The sequence below is a fragment of the Armigeres subalbatus genome, chromosome 2 (assembly GCF_024139115.2).
Source record: "Armigeres subalbatus isolate Guangzhou_Male chromosome 2, GZ_Asu_2, whole genome shotgun sequence".
In the NCBI taxonomy this organism is placed as follows: Eukaryota; Metazoa; Arthropoda; class Insecta; order Diptera; family Culicidae; genus Armigeres; species Armigeres subalbatus.
In genome coordinates, this window is record NC_085140.1 from 83931642 (window position 1) to 83955146 (window position 23505).

A 23505-nucleotide genomic window follows, 5' to 3' on the forward strand; every position below is an offset into this window, starting at 1 on the left:
TTTTCCACTTGGTAATCTATTAGAATTTTCTCATTTATTAATTGAAAGCTTTTCTATGCCCGCAATTGCATGAGTGTGTATCTTGTGTGTACAAGTACAATGGATACACTATGCCCAGGGAGTCGAGAATGTCTCCAACCCGAAAACATCCTAGACCGGACCGAGAATCGAAATCACCGCCTCCGGATTGGAACTCCTACGCTTTTCCTCGCAAGGCTACATAATAACAGCTGTATTGAATGTCTTTCTAACAGATTGAATAAAAATTACCCCAGTATTTAAAAGAAATATTTGTTTTTCGAATTTTTATATTACATTTATTCGAATTATAAACTTAACAACTATTTTTGAAATATTGAAATGAAGGATTAAACATTATACAAATGTAGGATTAAACATTATACTTTCTCTTAGCTGGATGCTCTATCACATACTGTGCCAAATCATTACGCACGTGATATGCATTACGTGGTGCATTATGCCCTCGCGTAACTACATCACTAGTAACACTCGGTAACGGCTGAGCTTGTGTACGCCATTCTCCGGGAATCAAATTACCTGATTCGTCGAATCTATCCACGAATTCAGGTGGAGCATATTGATGCTCATTATGGATCTTCACAAAGTTATGTAATACTACTATTGCTTTAACTAGTTTTTCGGCGGATTCGGGAAACATACACAAAGGAGATTTGAGTATTCTCCATCTCGCCACCATTATCCCGAACGTGTTTTCGATGGGCCGGCGTGCAGCGGATTGCCTTTTATTAAAATTTCTCTGCACTTCTGTCAAATTTTTGCCTGGGAAGGGCCGCATCAGACTTGGTTTCAGCGGAAAAGCTGCATCGCCAACTATAAAATGTGGGCATTCAATCGTACTGTGCGGCAACTTTGATGGCGGAGGTAATCCCAACGTTCCGGATAGAAGTAACTTGCCAAATTCGCTCGAAGCAAACACACTTCCATCGGAATTGCCGCCATATGCGCCAATGTCAACAGCTAAGAAATTGTATTGCGCATCGCAGATCGCCATTAGCACGATTGAGTGCTGCTTTTTATAGTTGTAGAACAATGATCCCGCATTCGGTGGACATTGGATAGCTATATGCTTCCCATCGACTGCTACACAACAATTTGGGAAATCCATACGGTCGTAGGAGCCTTCGCTGCAGTTTTTCCAAAAAGCCTCCGTCAATATGGGCAGATATGTCTCCGCCATGTTTTCCCATATTACTTCAGTGACTTCATGGACAATCTGGCGAACAGTTGAAACGTTCATCCGGAACAAACGCGACAAATAAAAAAATCTGATCCTTGCACCAAATACCTAAAATGAATTGATATAAGGTATTACACTGTAGTTACAATAATTTGAAACTTCACAAGATCTGTATTTTAAAAGAGAAAACACCTATATCAATGTCAAGAACAACCGGCCTTCAGGACTTACCGGTTTTCGGATTGACCATTTTTCCAATCATGGCTTCACAATACCACAAAGTATATCAAAAACTGCTGGTGACATTCGTACGGATCGAAAAAAATATTCCGGATCTCTGTCTCTCATCAAGTTGAAATTGGCTGCATAGTAGCCTGAAAAGAAATTTCTACATTCAAATCTTCATAGAAATTCTACGGTTTATTAGTACTTTCAGTATCCCGATGCTGGTTAGAGGGCCTCACCCACCAACGACGAATTTGTTCTGATGAATGAACCATATTCTGCAGCTCCTGCAACTCTCTCACAACTTCAACAATTTTAATTATGTTGCCAATTTTATCCATGGTTATTCTTTAACACTCAATATAATAAATAATAGAACTTAATAATAATAATTAAACTCAATATACTCCAGGAGTTTTTTCAAAATGAATATTTCAAATGGAAGAAGTAGGTAGTAAACAGCAACGAAACGTCAAAATCAAGATCAACAAAATGAGCTTTGAAGCGTTCACATTGTGGGTTGATTTGCGGCAGAACGGCAACGGCATAACGGCAACGGCATTTTTAGTACAATTCCGCTCTGCCGCAGTTCCGTTCTGCCGGATTGCCGTTCACATTGTGTTCGGGCACTTACGCTCGCGATCTGTGTCTTTTCATTCATTTTCCTTTCACGCTCATTTGGATCTACTCAAAAGTGAGTCAAATTTGACTCACTTTGAAAAAAAGTGGAACAGCTCACTTTTGAGTAACCGTATGTTTACTCACTTATGAGTAATGCAGCATCATGTCAAAATTAGAGTAAGACTTACTCACTTGTTTGCAACAAAAAGTGAGTAGATCTTACTCACTTTTTGGAAATTCTGGCAGGGACTAATACCGGGATCTGGCACTCGGAATTTTCTTGTGTTGCGCTTAAATCTCATTCGGTGTGTAGGAGTCCTAGGTATACAACTGAAAAGACACTAAGCAGATGCTGTCAGCTATCAGTTTTTCGCATGATTCTTTTCCGTGCACGCATAACTGACAGCATCGATGTTTTTTTTTGTTTTTTCTCCCAATCTGTCATTACATTAAATACCTTTGTTACCAAATAATTCCGAGTTTTTGAGTGAGAGTTTGCTGTCCGGAACTAAATTGCGCCAAGGAGTACACCAATCGGAGCCATTTGAATCGCTACGTCCGGAAGACTAAAGACTCCATCAGTGCGATATTTGCAATCGAAAAGAACCCCAAATCACACATCCAGGTGCATCAGAAGAGTCACGAAGGCGGCAAAGAGCAGGTATAGTGTTCCAGTGCCATATGACGGATATTCCAAATTTACGACTACGACCATAATCGGATGGCCCATGTCAAATCTAAGCACGAAGGAGTCCGGAAATACGTCTGCAACGTGGAGGGCTGTGGCCGGATGTTGTCAACACAGCAGTAATTGGACCAACGTCAGCGGATACACGAGTCGGCTGCGAAGATTGTTCCGCGGATGAAGCTGCCACCAGAGATGCTTGTGCACGTCCGATTCGAACTACAAGTGGAACGGGTTTTGATCGATCAGAGTCCGGACCGGAGCGGCTTCCGAGTCGGGAGTGGAATTTAGTGCCGTGTTGGCGACGGTTCTGCAGGGCCAGTTAGCCCGGATACAGGATCAGGTTAGACGGCTGCAGGAACAGTCCGGTTAGTGATAAATCTGTGTTGGATCATTGTTTAACTACTTATTTATTCTAGCCCGTTTATGAATTAAAGTTCTATCTTATATATAAAAATGAAATGGTCTGTGTTCGTATCCGCATAACTCGAAAACGGCTGGATGGATTTTTTTCATTTCTTCAGCAGAAACATTCGCTATAGTTTCCGACGGGTTTATATGATATTTCCTAATGCGAAAATTACGAGTAAAGTTGAGCAAACCGTGAATAACTAAAATTGTGTTTCCTATGCGAACTTTGCATGGGCAGTTCGGAACGCACATTCTCGCCTACTGTGCAGGACAACGTCTGCCGGGTCAACTAGTATTTTATAGAATTTCCCTTGGAATATGAATCACTGTAAGAAAATATTTATTTCACTATTAGAGAAAAATGCTTATCTAATCTTCGGTCAATTTCATTACATAGTGCATACACTCCTGTACCTATATACACGATCCTATGCTAAAATGTGCTCGTTATTCTGACTAAGGCCGAAGTGTCAAGTGGTCTGTGCAGTACTTGAGTCTTCTCCATTCGGCTCGGTCCATGGCTACACGTCGCCAACCACGCAGTCTACGGAGGGTCCGCAAGTCATCTTCCACCTGATCGACCTACCTTACCCGCTGCTCACCTCGCCCTGTTGTGCACGTCGGATGATTGTCGAGAACCATTTTCACCGGGTTACTGTCCGACATTCTGGCTACGTGCCTGGCCCACCGCAGTCGTTCGATTTTCGCGGTGTGAACGATGGATTGATCTTCCAGCTCATGCAACTCGTGGTTCATTCGACTCCTCCCAAGGGGTAATTTACCATTCGGGAAAATGTGCCCGCGGCACAGCACGGCACATATGGGCACAGCTGAGCTTCCAGTGTCAAGCAAGGGTGTCATATGTGTTTGAAATGAAACAAAACTGACATAAACAAACACAAAACTATTCTGCTGAGGGTGTCCATACGTGGTTCCGTGAAGTTAGCTAGTGCCCACCTTGTACCTATAGGTCTTTCGTGACATCGTAGAAATCGGCATTTCACTGTCTTCCAAGTCGACAGAACGAAGCAGAAGGACGTCCATATCATACTTGTGCGCGACGAACCTGATAAACTTTTTGGAGCTGTTCGTCCTGCTGCCGGACATCGACGTGAACAAACAAGAAATCGAAGACAACACACTGCTCCACAAGACGGCTCGCGGACGTTGTAAATATGTTGATTATATACAGTGCTGCAATTTGATAAATGACTCAAAGAACAATCGTGGTTTAACTTCAGCATGAAGGCTGTTCTCCAAAGAAGAATTCGGTGTGCCAAGCTACTATTATTCGCTGGGAAATCTTCGGTCGAGGCGGATACCGGCAGGAGCTTTTGAACTGAACAGTGGGCCCGTTTTTGCAGAAGACACATGTGTCCCAAAACAATAGAGCAGTGCCTCCGAGCTCGGCAGCTGGATGGGTTAGCGCCCTGTGGTAAGTGGTCACCTGAAATTGTGCTTTCCGAAGATAGCAACACACTAGGACCAGGAGTAGCAGCAACGCGGAGCAGACAGCTTACCAAAATGGGCTTTGTGACGGGGGGGGCTTTGTGACGATGATGAGTGTATCGGTAGGTGATTCTCAACAGAACACCAATCCTGTGGTTGAGTTTGAAACAAAGAAGATCCGTTTTCCCAATAAAAGACAATTATAATTACTCATTCGAAGAAATTGACTTTTTCACATACATATAAATACGTTTCTAAAAACTACTAAGCTAAGCTAAGCTGTGCTTCTTTGTTTTTCCTTTTTCCTTCATCCTTCGTTCCTCCTTTCTTCTTTCTTCTTCCCCCTTGCTGCTTCCTTCTTTTTGCCTTTCGCGTGTACTAAGTATATATGTATTAGAGTAGCCCAGCCTAGTATGGGCAGAAAAAAAAGTCGTCGGATTCTACGGAGAGTTTCAGCCGAAATATATGAAAAAATACGCCTCTGTTATTATTTCGTACATGAAATTGGATGGAAAAGCCCGATTGAGCCCAGATTTGCAGGAAACGAAGTTAACATGCTCATGAACAATTCGACTTAAAATTCTACTATGATTAAATAAACTTTAAATTAGTTTTTAGTTTCTTCCTTCATCTTTCTTTTTTCTTAAATCTTTCTTATTCATTTTCCCTCAAGAAAATTATTTTGAGCTTTTTATTTGAATGTCTTCACTTCATTTTTTCTCTTTCTTTCTACCTGTTACCTTTTTCCTTCTTCCTACTTCCTTCTTCCTTCACCCTTCTTTCTACATTCTTCTTCCTTCTTACTCTTTCCTCACTTCGCACTACTCACTTCTCATTCTCCACTTCCCATTCGACCTAGTGACCCAGCATCCACCCAGTTATTTACTGCGAGGTTTGTAAGCCGAAGTGCCTTTCTTGATTTTGTATATGTATCATGAGGGTAAATCCCCAAACGCAATGGAACGAAACAGCGACAATAACGGTAGGATTAACCCTTATGTGGCCAACAAAAAAAAAAAACACGTGGATGGCCCGTGGGGTACCTGGGGGTACCGTCAACTGGGGGGAAGATGATCATTGAGGTGAAGATGATCATTCGATGTGTCAGTCAAAAGTGCTAAATTTTTTTATGAAACGGTAGTCAACAATATTCTCCGTTCAAGAATTGTTAACGCTAGGTAGAAATCCGAGTTTTTCGATTATAATCATGAAAATGTATTTTGTGGAAGAAAAAGAGAGATAGTCATAAATGACGCTATTTTCGTTTCAAATATTGACTTCGTAGACTTCTTTACGTAGTAAATTCAACATTCATACAAATAACCTAGTGTACTTTGATTACTAGGTCATAATGATTTTAGTAGAGCTGTCTTGATCAACTCCACCCCAAACCAGGGGTGACATTGCGCATCTCGAATCGAATCACTCGATTCGTAAGTTTTTCGATTCGTTTCGAAAAAATAGCGGCATTATGTATTTCGTTCGACTTCATTCAGTCGCAGTACAAGATTTCGAATGGTGTTGTACTAGTTCAATCGAGTATGTTCTGTCAAACGTAATGTAAACAGAGAGAATAAGAGATAGCTGTCTCCGTGTTTAGTATGCCGCCTGCAGGAGAGACAACCTTCAGCGCATGGCGAATGTGAGTAAACAGAGAGAATAAGAGTAATTTCATCTGCGTGTAGTATGTTGCCTGTTGGATAGGCATCCTTCATGGCATGAATTGACAGTTAATTTATAAACAAGCAAATTGTGCTCGATGACTTTGAAAAGCAATATTATTTATTGAGCAGTTGCAACCGATTAAAACATTATGCCGATACGACATGTTTTGTAAATTGAGATATTGTTACGACACAAATTATAAGTTTTATGTTTATTAGAATTTATGCCACAGATCCAATTTTGAGCTAAATAATTTAAAGCTTAATTTAAATTTAATAAGAAGGATTCGATAATAAATTACTTTGATGTTTCTATGTGTTTTAGTTAAATGCACTTGATTCATCTCATGCGCGTTTTTTTATTTAACTCATTTATTTTTACATAGATTGTGGAATAAACACGTTTTTACGCAGATTTTCCTCATGGATTTTTCACGCGGTTTATCGAAAACGTCAAAAATTACGTGAAAACTTCGAAAAACCGATTTTAGTTGAAGTCGTTTTTACGCGGATTTCGGGATAATTAGAAATTGCATATTGTCAGGGAACTGTAAAAGTAGGTATACTTATGACATTGTTTTCCTCAAGAAACAATAATAAAACCATAAAACATTTATTCTCTTCTCGTAGAGAAATAATATTATCAATTTCCCACCTTATCGGCCGCGACGATTTGAAATCGTCGCAAAACAAATTGACGACAAAATCGTCGCCAGCAGAAATAACCATAGATCTGTCAAATCAACTGTGAACAAAATTTTATATACTCAATAATCACATTATTTCCCAAAATTGAGCCCTGTTTTTAATGCAGATTGACATTATTTTCTAATAAAACTAACATAATTTTAGAATAAAGATGCTGGCGACGATTTTGATAGTGCCTAAAAAATGGTCGGAGCGTTTTGTTACCAAGGAAACAGACAATAACAAATTATAATTAAAACTTTCAGCAAGAAATGACTCTCGAACAATATTCGAAAGCTAAAAAGGTGACGAGTGTTTTTCATTCGACTTGAGTCGTTTTTCAGTGTGCTATCGAGCATCCATAATGCCAAAACATCTCGTTATTCTTGTACCTCCTCGAGCATACTCGAACGATGAGTCGTTTTCGAGATCGAATCGAAACCCGTAATGCCAAACATGTTCGACTCGATAGAATTACGTTCGAATCGAGATGCACAATGCCACCCCAGATTACATATTCAAAAAATGTGTGATAATTTAATTTATTTTAATAAATGCGAATGCATTTCAGAAAACTAAAGTTGTTGATTATTGTAACGTATAGCAGTACATGTTTTGAAAATATTTGTTTCGATTTAAAATGTAAACACACATTGTTATTGCATGTTTTGTCTTAAAAATGATCATCTTCCCCCCAGTTGACGGTACCCGTGTTCCCATAAATTGATATTCTCATAACTTCAACAATTTTCAACCGATTTAGACAATTTTGACAGTTTTGGAAACAAAAACTCATATACTTTTTGCGCATTGTCTAGGTTTACAGCTTATGCTCATGGTTATACGAGAAATCTTTGAAGTAAGGCCTAAGAGTCTACACGCGTAACCAAAGGCCATTCAACCAGTTTCAAATATACTACAAGCTCTTTGCGCTTCTTAGAATTGAAGGTGTTCACAGTATATGCTTCGGGTAATGCAAAAATCCCTGAAATGAGGTCTTAGGCATCCGAGAAATCTCTGGAGTAAAGCCTAAAGATCTACGTAACCAAAGGCCTATTATGTAAATTCAAATACGGTACATGCTCTTTGTGGTACTTAGCATAGAATGCGTTCACAGTATATGTTCCGAGTCATCCAAGAAATCTCTGGAGTAAGGCCTTAAGATCTACACTCGTAATCATGGGTCTATGGACTTGTCTCAAAAGTGGTACATGCTCTTTGCGCATCTTGAAATCAAATGTGATCACTACATATGTTCTGCGCTATCGAAGAAATCTCTCGGATAAGTCCTCTGGCGCCTTCATTGCATATGTTCATGGTCATCCAAGAAAATCCTGGAAAACGCCTTAAGATCTACACGCGTAACCAAAGATCTTTGATTTTTTTTTCAAAACTGGTACATGCCCTTTGTGGTACATAGAATATAACGCCTTTATTGCATATATTGATGGTCATCCAAGAAACCCTGGAAAAGGCCTTAAGATCTACACGCGTAACCAAAGATCTTTGATTTTTTTTTCAAAACTGTTACATGCCCTTTGTGGTACATAGAATAGATTGCGTCCATTGCATAGATTCATGGTCATCCAAGAAAACCCTGGAATAGGCCTTTAAATCTGCATGGGTACCCAGAGATCTTTTGGCTTGTTTCAAAAGTGGTACATGTCCTTTGTGGTACATAGAATAGAATACGTCCATTGCATATGTTTATGGCCTTCCAAAAAAATGCTAGAATAGGCCTCAGGATCTTCACACGTAACCAGATACTTTTCGGATTGTTTCAAAAGTGGCATATGCCATTTGTGGTACATAGAATATACCGCTTTCATTGCATATGTTCATGGGTATCTAAAAGAACACTTAACAAGCCTCAAGAACTTCACGCGTAACCAGAGTTCTTTCGGCCTATTTGAATAGTTATACATGCCTTTTATGGTACGTAGAATAGAATGCACCCATTTCAAATGTTCATGGTCATCCAAGAAAACCCGGAAGTAAGGCATTAGGATCTACACCAGAGATATATCAGCCTGTTTTAAATTTGGTACATGCCTTTGGGGTCCATGAATAAAATGCGTTCATGGCATATGCTAATGGTCGTCCTAGAAATTTATTGAGTAAGACTTCTAGGCTTACACGAATATTTAGAGGGTCTTTAAGGTCACTCCTCACGGAATTCAAGTTTCAAAGTGCTCGCGTTTTCGAGGGCACACCACTCGAAACGAAAGCAACGCACAACTGTCATTTTTATTATTTCACGCATGCTGCGACGCAGCAAAACTGAAACAACAAAAATGACAGTCGACGCCTCCGTATCGATTGGTGTGCTCCCGAAAACGCGAGCACTTTGAAACTTGGATTCCGTGAGGAGTGTCTTTAATCTTATTTTAATATGGTACATGATCTTAGCCCGTTTGTTCCCTCACGTTCTCGGCGTGAAGTTGTATCGTTCCAATTTATTTACATTTTGCATTTCCAAAGAATAGACAACTTCATATTAGTGATATGAATGAAGTTTGTATACTACCTGGAACCAACAGCAACAAGACAACAAAAGCTACTTGGAATGCTAGTATAACAAGATGAGGTTTCACATCTTGTTTATTCTTCAATAAATGCCCAGAGCTAACGTAAAGAGTGCGTTGCAGTTATCGAACGGCATTCGATAACTCAAAAGTAAACATTTTGCAGTTATTGAACGGCTACTGTACTAGGATTGCGTACATTCACTCAGATGAGGTTGACCCGATTTTGTCACTCTCAGATTTTGTCTACTCCTGATTTTGCCTAACCCGATTTTATCACGTTTTCGACGGTATTGAAGGAAAACCGCTACCTTCCGCTACTGCATCCGTTACGGAGGTTGATCCACCAACCTTGACTCTATGGAGTTCGTAGACTACCTGGAGCCCGCGACAACAACAAGAACTGCTTGGAATACAAACATATACCAAGAAAGGGTCACGCTACTTGTTTATTCTTCGATAACTGCCTCCATTACGGAGATAGATTCGAAGATCTTGACTCTATGGAGTTCGTAGACTACCTGGAACTCATGACAACAACAAGAACTACATGAAATACAAACATATACCAAGAAGGGGTCACACAACTTGTTTATTCTTCAATAACTGCCTCCATTACGGAGGTTGATCCACCGAACTTGAATCTATGGAGTTCGTAGACTACCTGGAGCCAACGAGAACAACAAGAACTACTTGGAATACAAACATATATCAAGAAGGGGTCACAAAACTTGTTTATTCTTCAAACGCTGCCTACGTTACCGAGGTCGATCCCCAGACCTTGACTCTATGGAGTTCGTAGACTACCTGGAGTCCTCGACAACAACAAGAACTACTTGGAATACACACATATACAAAGAAGGGGTCACGCAACTTGTTTATTCTTCGATAACTGCCTCCATTACGGAGATTGATCCGAAGATCTTGACTGTATGGAGCTTGTAGACTACCTGGAACTCACGAAAACAACAAGAACTACATGAAAAGCAAACATATGCCAAGAAGGGGTCACAAAACATGTTTATTCTTCAATAACTTCCTTCATTACGGAGGTTGATCCACCGACCTTGAATCTATGAAGTTCGTAGACTACCTAGAGCCCACGGCAACAACCAGAACTACTTGGAATACAAACATATGCCAAGAAGGGGTCACATAACTTGTTTATTCTTCGATAACTGCCTTCATTACGGAGATTGATTCGAAGACCTTGACTGTGTGGAGTTCGTAGACGTACTGGAACTCACGACAACAACAGGAACTACTTGGAATACAAACATATACCAAGAAGGGGTCATGCGACTTGTTTATTCTCCAATAACTGCCTCCAACACGGAGATTGATCCACAGACCTTGAATGTATGGAATTTGTAGACTACCTGGAACCAATGACAACAACAAGAATTACTTGGAATACAAACAAATACCAAGAAGGGGTCACACAACTTGTTTATTCTTCAATAACTGCCTCCGTCACTGAAGTTGATCCACAGATCTTGACTCTATGGAGTTCGTAGACTACCTGGAGCCCACGACAACAACAAGAACTACTTAGAATACAAACATATACCAAGAAGGGGTCACGCAACTCTTCGTTAACTGCCTCCATTACGGAGATTGATCCGAAGACCTTGACTGTATGGAGTTCGTAGACTACCTGGAATCAATGACAGCAACAAGAAATACTTGGAATGCAAACATGTTTCAAGAAAAGGTCATTGGATGACCCGGAACATATACTGCACCATAAAGAGCATGTACCGTATTTGAATTTACACGATAGACCTTTGGTTACGTTAGCAGACCATAAGATCTTATTCCAGGGATTTTTTGGATGACTTAGGCCTTACTCCTGGGGGTTTTGGAACCCCGAATATAAACTGTGAACACCGACTATTCTAAGAAGCGCAATGAGCATGTAATATATTTGAAACTGGTTAATAGTCCTTCGGTTACGTGTGTAGACTCCTAAGCCTTACTTCAAAGATTTCTTGTATAACCAAAGACAAAAGCTGTAAACCTTGACAATAAGCAAAAAGTATATGAGTTTCTGTTTCCAAAACTGTCAAAATTATCTAAATTGGTTGAAAATTGTTAAAGTTATGAAAATATCAATTTATGGGAACACGGGTACCCTGTCGGAGATCCACGTGGTAAAAAAAATCAGATGCATCTCCCCAGGTCCCTCCTCACTGTATCAACGTGATTTTCTCACAGATGCTACATTTTATGGAGTTCTTAGATGTCACCGAGTTTCAGCTTTCAACTATAAAAATTCATTGAAATATCACCACTTGAATTTGAAAAAGGAAGACGGGTACCCCGTCGGCCGCATAAGGGTTAAGCAGTTAACCCACCGTCGCCGTTCCGTTCCACAATGAAGGGAAGTCGAGAAAATTACCAACCTGAAAATTTATTAGACCGGACCGCGATATCTAACATCGAAAAATGGCCTCCTTTAGCAGCAAAGCTAAAACGCTCGTAAACTGAGTTTTTATTATTGTGCGCAGAACTAGGGACATATGTAATGTAATATTGCGTGCAGAATATAGAACATTTCAAAATACACTCACGGAGCAGTAGCGAAATAAGTTGTGGACATCGAATGACCATATACCGATGATCGTTCAACATTATCGGATTTGTTCTAACTCTCTGTTTCAGATTTGCGACATTGAATGGTCCCACATGCTGATGAGAATCGCCAGAGGCCGCTTCGATGATTATGGTCAAGGGTTCGGGATACGAAATGGTGAGGGCAACCTAAGATTCAGTCAAGGATTCAGTATTACGAGAGCATCGGACGGAAGATTGCTGAACAGTAATTGAAGATTTGGAGTTTTGTAGACTTTATGTTCGGAATAGGGTTTTAATTTGTGCATGGCTTTCGTACAAGTTTTTTTCTTGAAGGTGATTTGTTCCTTGTGGTTGTAGAACGTGGCACAAACTATGACGATACACTTGAACAGTTCGGCCAGGCTGCGGTGCTTGTAGGGCAATTGAAGGAAGGGTGTATCTGATTCGGCAAAAGTTTGGAAACGATGACGAGCTGAGACCTTGGTGGGACTTGCAGTAACGGGTATGGTGGTAAGCTCTTTGATTGGGCTTATCAAACAGCTAAGACGTATTGGTGTAAACTGCTTCTGCAGAGACAGCTGTTATATGCCTTATTTGGAGTGCGATGGAGATTTTTGGTAGGCTTCTCAAGGCAGTCCAATTTGCCGAAACGATTCTGCTTATTAAGCGATGTCCTCGTATCGACTAGCCATACTCTGCTTACTACGGCCTTCGCCTAGGTCAGTTTACTAACGTCGACACCTGCCTTGGCCGCCGCCACATGCCTCGATCAACATCGCTGGAAAGCCTCGCATGCCTCGCTCAAAATTATTTTTAGCTGAAAACTCCGTGCTTGCTGGGGAAGTTGCTTGTTCCGCATCATCAATCTCACCGTGGCTGTAGGTTCCTTGCGGTTTTCCTTTGAATTGCATCCAGAACGCTCGATTTTAATTTGGCTTCGCACTTGAATTGGTTGCTTCATCAGATTGGAGCTTAACTCCTCCAGAGTGGATTACTGGAACACGGTATCGCTGCGAAAAAAGTAAAATGTAAGAAACTTCCAAAATCGATAGGTACGAAGGTGGATTTTGTAATTCATTAGTGTTAGCGAGGGTAGATTCTCAAAATCGCGAATACAAGCCCTAACATATTATAATTTTGGCTCAAACTTGATAAGAAAACCCCTGATTAATCCACCTAGCGGTAATGATACCTTTCTCTATTAAATAGATTGGCTTCATCTTAATGTGATACTTATAAAACATAATTGTCTACCCTACGGCTTTTGCAAACGCTTATAGCGAATCAACCAACCAGCATTATATGCATCAGTACAGTACACAATTTTCTTCATATAATGCAATGACCGATCTTGATTACTTTCAATAGTTAATGGTTTTTGGCTGCAACTTGTTGCGAGAAAACCGGATAAGAATTATTGTATGGAAAGATGGCAAATGTTTTTCGGTTTTCGTATGCACACACGTTCAAATAGACATTTGTTCGGCGATTGGTATATAACATCATGGGTCTCCGAGCCTTTTATAAAAAGTTTGATTTTGGAGTGGTGAGTAAAAGAAAAGCAAAAAAAGCAAAAACAACAACCGAGGATCCTTGATCCAAATAACAAGATTAAGACTCACCTTCTCTGGTAGCTTCCCATCACCGCAGATGTTCGTCCCGGTGAATGTTTTGTTTCACCTTATCCACAATTCGGTGGCCAGCTCTGCATTTCCGATGCATTTCAAGCTTAAATCGGCACGAGCCTTGCCGTATCCGTCGTATCCGCCGTATCGCAGTTTTCACTTTGTACAGTAAACGTAAATAAAACGTACAGGTGAGGGAACTGTCAAAACTCACAGCAAACACTTTCAAATAAATTTACCATAATGTGAGTAAAATACACTAGCGCCTCTGGCGGTGCTGGTCTCGTCAGCTCATCATGGGTTGCATGAATTTTAAATCGGTTCTTCGGGACTCCGAGGTCCCGGTTATTAGTTCCTGATTCTGGGCACGTTTAGATTGATAAAGGAATGGCATTTTAAATATTAGAAAAAGAAGCTATCTGCTCATTTTATTTATTAATTTATTAGTAAGATCTTGGCGGAGATGGGTTAGATACAGCACATTTTTGTTTCGCTCTAACATTGCATTCAAATAATCACTAACAACCGTTCCTAGCATTCCTAGACTAAACAACACATTAGTTAGCATTACTCTAGTTGAAAATATAGTTCTACTATATCAATTTCCGGTAACCATAAACGTTTTAAGCGTCGTCGAAAGAGTTCTTCTGAGGTCGTTGAGTTTGAGCTGCTCGTCTCTGCCTCTTCAGTGATGTATTTCGTTCTAGTTGCAGCTGGTGGGGAATTTTCTGGTGTAATACACGTACCATACGAAGACCCGTGCAACGCCGAGGATGAAATATAACTTCGATCCTCCGAGTTGATCTTTCTTATAATCTGATCTGAGAACCGGTTTCATCGTGTGGTTAAGTCGCTAGAACAATCATCTTTCGGGCGCTAAGCGAACTTATCCTCACTGAAAAAGGAGACGTTGATTTCGATGTGCACGATGAAGACCTGGAGAGTTACGATGATGTGGAATTTGTTGAAGAATTAGATGAACCTGATCCAGTCCAGAGGATCATTACTCTTATTTCGTACGCCTAAAAATAAGAGTCAATTATAACACAATCAAAACGGAACATTCTTACGTGTATCAGCGCTTACTGCTTGTTTAGCTTGATCGGGATCTGGTTTAAATGGTCACCGGTGCCATAGTTGTTGGCCCATTTAAAAACACGTGGCCTGATCTTTGTAGACGTCCTGCACCCGTCAGTGAGCCCATCGAAATCGTGTCGGCGGAAGTAGCGACTCTTCCATACGCTGTGAATATAAAATTAAAACATAGATAACTTAATACCGCCTTATAAATGATACAACGCATTTGATCCTGCATCCATTTAACGATTACAAACTCATCGTATAGTTGAGAGCAACAACAAATACGACATCAATGCATGCTTTCACTAACATGCATCCACAATTGGAAAGTATCAGTAACAAGCCCAGTTCCTAGAAACTTACTTGAATGTAATGGACAGCTCCTTGTTTCGTACCGTCTGTCCATCATCAACGCCAGCCGGCACTGGGATGGTTACCCGCTTCTGCTAAACCACCTGCCCGTTGCAGGCGCAGTTCAGGCATGGATATTTAATGTACATTCCGGTCTTGGTGCTTGGATCGCAAGATCTTACATTTAGGGCACATATCCACTTCCTTATTCCATCAACACCCGAGTCAACACCATATCGCGAATAGGAGAAATCTGTTGAAATTAACTTTAACGTGCAATCGTCACCCCTCATAATCGAGACAACTCAATGTTGATATGCGAAATGAACACACCATGACTGTTGATGTGTTGTCGAATTAATTGTTTATGTCAAATGTAAATAAATAAGAATTGTATTCGTTCGTGTAAAGTCCAACTGAGTGGTTGTTTTTCTTTCTTCCGTTCCGACGTTCCCGATTCGCTTTATCTGTCCGCTGTACGTTTGTTGTCCACTGTTGCGCGCTCTCCAACAGGTTATTGGCCCAGGTATGGACGATAAAGTGAAAATCGCCGCGTTCGACGGGTCCGGGTTCCACAACTGGAGGTTTCGGATGGAAACCGTTCTCGACACGTTCGATCTGCTGGATTGCCTCCACCGGGAGATGAGTGAGATCGACGAGTTTAAATTGATGGCGGACGACTCCGCTAGTGTAAAGTCGGAGAAGAAAAAGAAAATGGTGGAACGAAAAGCCGCGGAGAAAAAGTGTAAAGCTGTGATAATTCAGGCGATTGCTGACAGCCAGCTTGAACTAGTGAAAGACTGTGCGACTCCGAAGAAAATATGGGACACGCTAAAAGCGGTGTTCGAGCGTCGCGGTGTTGCCGGACAGTTGTTTATCCGAAAGCAGCTCCTCACATTGAAATATGTGGAGGATGCGAGTGATAGTTTGTCGGAACACTTGCTGAAGTTTGATCGTTTGATTCGGGAGTTGAAAGAAAGTGGTGCGGCTGTTGAAGACTCCGACGCGGTTTGTCATTTGTTGTTGACGCTGCCACCGTCGTTTGATTCAGTAGTGACTGCAATCGAAACGCTTCCAACCGGTGTTACAATGGCTTTTGTAAAGAAGCGTTTACTCGACGTGGACATGAAAACAAGAAATCTGCTGGCCCCTGGGGGCGAAGATGAGCGTGTTGCCATGTTTAGCAGACAAAGCTGGAAGAAGTTAAAGTGTTTTAGATGCGGTAGAGTTGGACACAAACAAGCCGATTGCCGTGTGAATGTGTTGGTGGAATCGGATGCGAATGATTACGGTAGAGATAAATATGCGAGGAAATTCCAGAATCGTAGAGCGGACATAGCTGTTGAAGACACGAGATCCTCGGATCGTGCGGATGTGGCATTTCTGGCATCCAAAGAAGAGAAAGAAGAAAATGTGAAACTGCGGTGGTTCTTAGACTCTGGAGCGACGGACCACATGGTGAACGACCGTAATTACTTCAGCATGATGCGGCGTCTGGAGCACCCGGTTGAAGTAGTTGTAGCAAGTGGTGAGAAGCTGTTAGCGGAATATTCTGGCGATGTTGTAGTGTACTCAGCGGTTGGAAATATGAGAAAGAAATGCGAAGTAAAGAATGTGCTGTACGTTCCCAACCTCAGCTGTAATTTGTTCTCGGTGAATCGTGTTGCGAGAGCGGGAATGGAAGTCAGTTTCTTCGGCAATAAAGCGAAAATTACAAAATATGGCGCGGTGATGGCTGCCGCGCATTATGATGGAAAGCAGTATGTGTTAGACGTAAGCCAATCAAAACGAGTACAGCAATGGTAAGGGATACAAAGTGCTCTGCATAAGCAGTGTGTTGCAGCGCCCAGAAGCACAATGATTAAAAATGGCGATATGTGGACGAATTGTTGCAGAAAATGATGGAAAGAGTAAAAGAAAAGAAGGCAAATAATGAAAGCGAAAGATACAAAGTGACGATGGATGAAACAATAGTTGGCGAAAGTGTGCAGAGAGAAGAAATTTTATGCGAATTGACGAAGCTTGCGGCTAGGAGGGGTGAATATTTTCAACAAAAGAAAATGGAAGTAATACGAAAGAAGAGGATTGAGATTGTTTGAACTTGAAGATCAAGTGTTCGAAGTTGAAAGTGAAGTGACTATTTACAAGTCGATCTGTGATAATAAAATGTGATTATCGGGTTGCCGACTTGAGGAGGGGTGTTGAAATTAACTTTAACGTGCAATCGTCACCCCTCATAATCGAGACAACTCAATGTTGATATGCGAAATGAACACACCATGACTGTTGATGTGTTGTCGAATTAATTGTTTATGTCAAATGTAAATAAATAAGAATTGTATTCGTTCGTGTAAAGTCCAACTGAGTGGTTGTTTTTCTTTCTTCCGTTTCGACGTTCCCGATTCGCTTTATCTGTCCGCTGTACGTTTGTTGTCCACTGTTGCGCGCTCTCCAACAAAATCATCGATTAAATCGCATTAAATTTTTCGAACCAACTAGTCAGGATCGATCGTGCAGCGGAACTGCCAGTTCTGCGAGAATTCTTTTGGATATGCACAACCAGATTACCACCACCAGCTCTGTGCATCTGCTCACATCAAATTAACAACAAAACTGAAAAACTTTATAAAAATACGAGACTTTTTCGCAAATATTTTCCAAACTGTTTGACGGTTTGAAAACAATATAACGCAAAAGTGAGTAAAGCCTAAAACTCTGAGAAGTGAGTGAAAATTGACTCACTTGCCAAATAAAATCTTACTCACTTTTTGACATTTCCATCAAAATGCTAAAGTGAGTCATTTTGACTCACTTTTGAGTAGATTCAAATGAGCGTGTTTTGAACGAACTGCCGAAGTTTGACTAATGAGCGAGAATGAATCAGCGAAGCGCTCGGCTCGCGTTCGTTGCTGGTTGTTGAATCGAAGTTGAAGGCTCAGGTGCCAAAAGCAGCAATTTTACCTCTCCTAGTTTAAGTGCTTTTTCCGTCCAAAAAATCGAACTAAAATTGTTAAATTAATGTGCATCTCGTAACTGCCATGAGTCTCCAGCTAATTGTAATATTTCTGGTGGCTTTCAGTAAAGGTAAGTAACGAAAATTCCTTATTCAAAGTTCACATTAGAGACACGCCCTCCGTCGTCGTCCCTCATCTTTATGCTGTTGATGTTTTTGAACCGCATCAAGACGAACGCACATAGGAGCAAGTGGTTGAAATTAGTGGATGAAATTAAATCATTTGAAGCTACATATTTCCTAATTTTCAGAGGCAGAGGCGGTGTTTGGGGTTAATCAAATCAAAATATTTTTTTAGTAGATTTTTTTGTAAAATCAATATTGTAGAGTTTAGTCCTTTCGTACCGCTTATCTTTGCAATATGTGATTTGTTTATTTATCTTATAGAATAATAATTATTCTGTTAGTCCAGACTTTAAATCGGGTCAAGGCAGGGCCGGATTTATGGGGGGGCCGGGGGGCCGTGGCCCCGGGCCCCCACAATTCTTATGTACCAAAACCAACCTTTTTTGTACATTTTGGGGCCCCCACATACCGTCGGCCCCGGGGCCCCCTTCCGGCTAAATCCGGTCCTGGGTCAAGGTGTGAGTGTCCTCAATTATTTACTTCGAGGTTGTATATTTATTAAACTAGAGACTGTATCTATAAAGATTTTACCTTCTTTAAAGGTTGAGCAGGCACTGCAGTAGAGACTGCGATTTCGCCAAAGAGATTAATGTTTTCTTGTAACACGAAAGATTCTGTCCAGGTATAATGTTCTGACTCTATTATTGTTAACCTCCCCAAGGATATAATGTGAAAAAATCACGTGATTATTTTCAATCAATTGTAAACATTTATACCAAATTACTTTTGACCCAAATATGGCACGATACACGATATGCCTAAATGGTATTTAGATAAAATTTAAACCATATAAAATAAGAAAAAACAAATGCAATTTATCCAGGGTTTGTTTTTGCACACTTATGAAACTCGTTGCCGGGTCGAAGAGAATTCGGTCTTATGAATGAGCGCAGTTCTTCATGCCTCAGAGACCTCATATAGTGTTATATACCAATCGACTCAGCTCAAAGAGCTGAGCAAATGTCCGTCTGTCCGCGTGTATGTATGTGTGTGCACAAAAGCTAAGAAAAACATTAGACAACTTTTCATATAGTAATCCTTAGCCGATTTTCTTGCAACAAGTTTCATTCTACGGGGGGCAAAGCCTCATAGATCACTAATGAATTTTATATCGATCGACCGTTGCGTTTGAAAGTTATAAAGAAAATGGTATATCGAACCATATTAACGTCATATAAGGTTGGTGTCTTGACTAAATACGAGGAAGGCAGTATTACCACTCGGTGAATTAAGTTGGGTTTTTCGTATTGATACTGTTGTACTGCATATGAAATATGTTAAAAAATATTTTCTTATCCTAACATTTTTAATGGATGAAGTCATAAGCCAAAAGTATTTCCCATACTAGATCTCATATATAATTATGCTTTGATAGCGTCAAAAGATGTTTTTTAATGTAAATTCTGTTTCAATATTTCGCCCGAAAAATCAAACCAATTACTCATATGTGAGCAATCTGCATAACGAAACACCTTATCACACATATGACTACTCCCTTGATTCATTCTATAAATCTCAATTATTTTTAGCATAACTAGCTTATAAAGTCCAGAATCGCACATCGTTGTTCCGATATCATACAATAAATCATTCCCCAATCTTCAATTACAGCCACCGTTCACGGCCAGAAGAGCTGCGACATTCCCAAAGTCCTCCAGGGCACCTGGTTCAGCTGGGAGGTAGGCGAACCGACAACGACCACAATCGACGAGTGGAGCTACGAACGGTTGGGCCCCAAGCAGGGCCGCATACGGAGTGAGTGCGTCGCCAGTACCCGGAACGGGTCCGATCACACCCTGATCTTCAAGGGCAGCGAGTGCTACACTTGCGTTAAGGCGTTTCCGCGTACGTTGAACGTGTTTGAGAAGTTTGAGAGTAAGTAGTGTTGTGGGTGATATTGATAATGGATAATGTATGCAATTGTGTCATTTTCTACTTTGTAGCACCCTGCGTGACGTTAGAGCGCAGTGAAAAACCTACGATAGACCGGATTTGCAGGGGACTGAGACAGGATCAACAGCTGATTACACTGTTCAATAAAAATTTTGTTCCTATAAGTTGTCGATCATCGTTGGAAGGAGTCTGGCATTTTGCTTATCAGGTTAGTACTTTATAGCGAAGTTAGCTGTTGCTGTTGGTTTCTTGGATTTTATCAATTTAAAGGAGCGTTTTATAATTGAAAAGTGGAAATATTTATAAATTTTAAAAATGAAATAATAAGAAATTGATAATAGAAACTGCACTTTATGGCGATGTTAATTTTTGTCGTCAAAATGGGTTATTTCAAATTTAACCCGACTTCTCTTCCATTTCTTCGTAGAATCGATTCCGCTTTACTGGAGAATGTGACAACCCAGACGCCAAAATCCAGTCATGTCAAACGCCCGGAACGCAGTTCTTGATTCAGAACCAGAAATTCAACATCACTTATCGGCAGTGCCAGGGCATGGCCGGCACCTTCAACGGGGTGGTCGAGTTCAGTTGTCTTGGCGATTGGTTTATCGGAAAGAACCACTACTTTGCCGTAGTCAATACCAAGGAATCTCGAGAGGATGAGAAGTATCGCTGCTTCCTGAAGAACCGTGACGACGATCTGTACATCGGTGCATCGATTACGGCCGAATGCAATACACTGAAAACGGTGGAAAAATCTCCGGAACGTTACCGAGTCACACCGGTTAAGTCTGAGGTGGTGGAGCCGGGCTGCAGATTCCCGCAAAATTTCACCGGCGAGTGGATCAACACGGCCAACATTGATGCAGAAGTCGTCATAAATGAAACTCATATCATTGAGACGTACTATCCGGATCGGGCTCGTTACAGACGGACGATCTATGTGTGTCGAGAGCAACGTGACACCCGAATTATGATGGCTCGGTTGACGGTAGACGGTTGCCAGAAGGATTACATCTGCTTCGATTTTGTTCCTCGGCATCACAACGTGATTCGCTACCGTAAAGGAATTGCAGTTATCAAAAACGCTTTCAGCACCGTTTGCTCGTGGGTGCAGTTTCCCAACAAGGAACAGTGGCGTTACGATTTGTTCCTTTCAGCGAAACCGGTCCCAGTACGATGCCCTGTCGCAGGTAAATTCAACTTCACCCAACAAGGCGAATCCCCCTTCAAGACTCGTATTCTCGGTGGTGTCACGCTAAGTCCTCGTCCGGATATTCGATGCAAGCAAAACATTTCAGACTTCTCCGTCTGCGATACAGATCAAAAGGAAATGGCTATCGATGCCAATTACTGCCTCTCGGTAGATCACCTTGGACGTCCGGTTGATATCTACAGTGATCCAGATTACCGGATGAAGTGCATTGGCTACTGGCAGGAGAATCTCAAATCCTACTTGATCACATATGACGACCTGGATCCCTTATCCAAGTATCGCTGCTGGGTTTACCAGCGTGCCGATTTGAATCGAATCCTGATGTCGCAAGCGGTTGGTGCGTTTTGTAATGTGAAGCAGGACGTTACCTCGTGGAACTATACCGAAGGGGCGGTAGTTTCCGTAGACATGACCGAATACGAGCGAGAACGGGATCAATGTCCGATGCACTTTGACGACGGATCGAACCCGTGGGAAGCGACGGAAAACTACATCAAGGTGTTTCCTTGGTTGATATACAGAAGTGCCACCAGTGCAATCGATGGAACGGTAAATGCGTTTCTAGTGACAATGGCCGCTTTGTTACTAAAGCTTCTCTTCTAGAACTAGCCGTCGACATTTTAGGAAAGGAAGAATTCTCAGAAACTATTTTAATACGATTTATTTGCGGAAGCAGGTAAGTAAAGATGTCTCATTGCTATTTCATAAAGTAACATTAGATTTAAAGTAACATGTCCGTCCACAATGATCATAAACATCACGATTATGATCAACCACTGAGTGCCTTAAATAATGTACGACACATTCAAGTTGATTTGGGTCGGAAAATAGTTGAGGTAAATTGTGAGCATTTAAAAGACATTATTTTTCAAAATTGTTTTGAAATGTAGTACATTATTCTGTTGTAATATATCTCTACTAGATGTTTAAAATGATGAATAAATTTTACAAATTTCAAAATAGTTATTTCTGATAGCATATTTACTAACAGTTGAGAAATGATTCCGATATTCAGCAATGTTTGTGAAATCGTGCAAGTTTAACAAAGGTGAAAAGAGGAAACAAGAATAAAAGAAATAAAACAAGAAATTTTAACATTCAACACTTGGCAGTTGAAGGGTTTTCTAAACAGAAGCTGGATGAGTGTGGCGATTGGACTTCGGATAATTGATACGCACAGTACGACGGTTCGAAAGTCTCTGTTGATTTAATGAAATGAAACTTAACTGGTAACCTAACATGTGGGAAATGGCATGCAAGAAATGCAGAAAGGACGCGCGATATTATTTTTAAAACATTCAAACGAAAACATGTGGTAGCAGTTAAAATGTTTGGACACAAGGAACCCTCGAGCATCCTCCTATTCTGGACCCAATGCGACCACATAGTTAGATTCACAGAGCAATCTGTTCCTGGTGATCGACGTTTTTTAAAAGGTCGACTACGGTACCTAATTGATACGCACAGTACGACGCTTTGAAAGTATCTGTTCATTCAATGAAATGAAACTTAACTTGTATCCTAACATGTGGAAATGGCTTGCAAGCAATGCAGAAAGGACGCGCGATATTATTTTGGAAACATCCAAACGAAAACATTTGGTAGCAGTTAAAATGTTTGGATCACGGAAGATTCGAGCACCCTCCTAGTCTGGACCCAATGCGACCACCTCTAGTCAGACTCACTGAGCAATCTGTGTCTGGTGATCGACGTTTTTTTAAAAGCTCAACTACGGTACCTAAACATTATGGACATTTTGCGGATGTTCCTGTCATACTTGCATGACCAGTCGCCTACAGTATGTATCCGTGTAACCACCAAAACTAGCTGAGCACCACTGCAATGCTAGTTTCTGAAGGACTACCGACAGACAGCTACAGCGTAAAATTTTCCTGGATGTACACGAGGATCTAGGAATATCACGCAACGACAGTTCTATACTATTCCCCAGAATCCGGGCCCCTTATGCATTATATGTAAATTTTGCAGTGTTAGCTATCAAACCAAATTGAATTGCCGGATTGCCAACAGGCCAAATCACATGAAAATGATTCGCCGAGAATAACCGCTAACACGATCGATAACCTCGACAAACATGGACACCACTGCAGATGATAACATCGATAAAGCTAAGCGCT

At 40.9% G+C, this 23505-nt stretch overlaps 3 protein-coding genes and 1 long non-coding RNA gene across 5 annotated transcripts in view; 2 read left to right on the top strand and 2 right to left on the bottom strand.

The window, feature by feature from the left end:
* Nucleotides 1-23505, top strand: part of LOC134214641 (uncharacterized) — a 205824-nt gene that overhangs the window by 132446 nt on the left and 49873 nt on the right. The gene's annotated exons all lie outside the window — the stretch shown is intronic.
* Nucleotides 392-1219, bottom strand: LOC134215035 (uncharacterized). Its single transcript, XM_062694294.1, has one exon. The coding sequence runs from the start codon at nucleotides 1217-1219 to the stop codon at nucleotides 392-394; it is 828 nt and encodes a 275-aa protein (XP_062550278.1).
* On the bottom strand, nucleotides 12336-13887 carry LOC134214637 (uncharacterized). Its single transcript, XR_009979861.1, has 2 exons — nucleotides 13686-13887; nucleotides 12336-13073 (listed from the first exon to the last, which is right to left on the bottom strand). It is a non-coding gene; the product is annotated as an uncharacterized LOC134214637 (long non-coding RNA).
* On the top strand, nucleotides 17980-22329 carry LOC134209582 (uncharacterized). Of its 2 annotated transcripts, XM_062685578.1 has the most exons (5): nucleotides 17980-18203; nucleotides 19870-20133; nucleotides 20202-20359; nucleotides 20579-21916; nucleotides 21971-22329. In XM_062685578.1, exons 1-5 carry the CDS (start codon nucleotides 18158-18160, stop codon nucleotides 21974-21976), a joined length of 1812 nt encoding a protein of 603 aa, XP_062541562.1. In that variant the 5' UTR covers nucleotides 17980-18157; the 3' UTR covers nucleotides 21977-22329. The 2 variants fall into 2 exon arrangements, with proteins under 2 accessions (XP_062541562.1, XP_062541561.1); XM_062685577.1 differs by having other exon boundaries at nucleotides 17981-18203; nucleotides 20579-22329.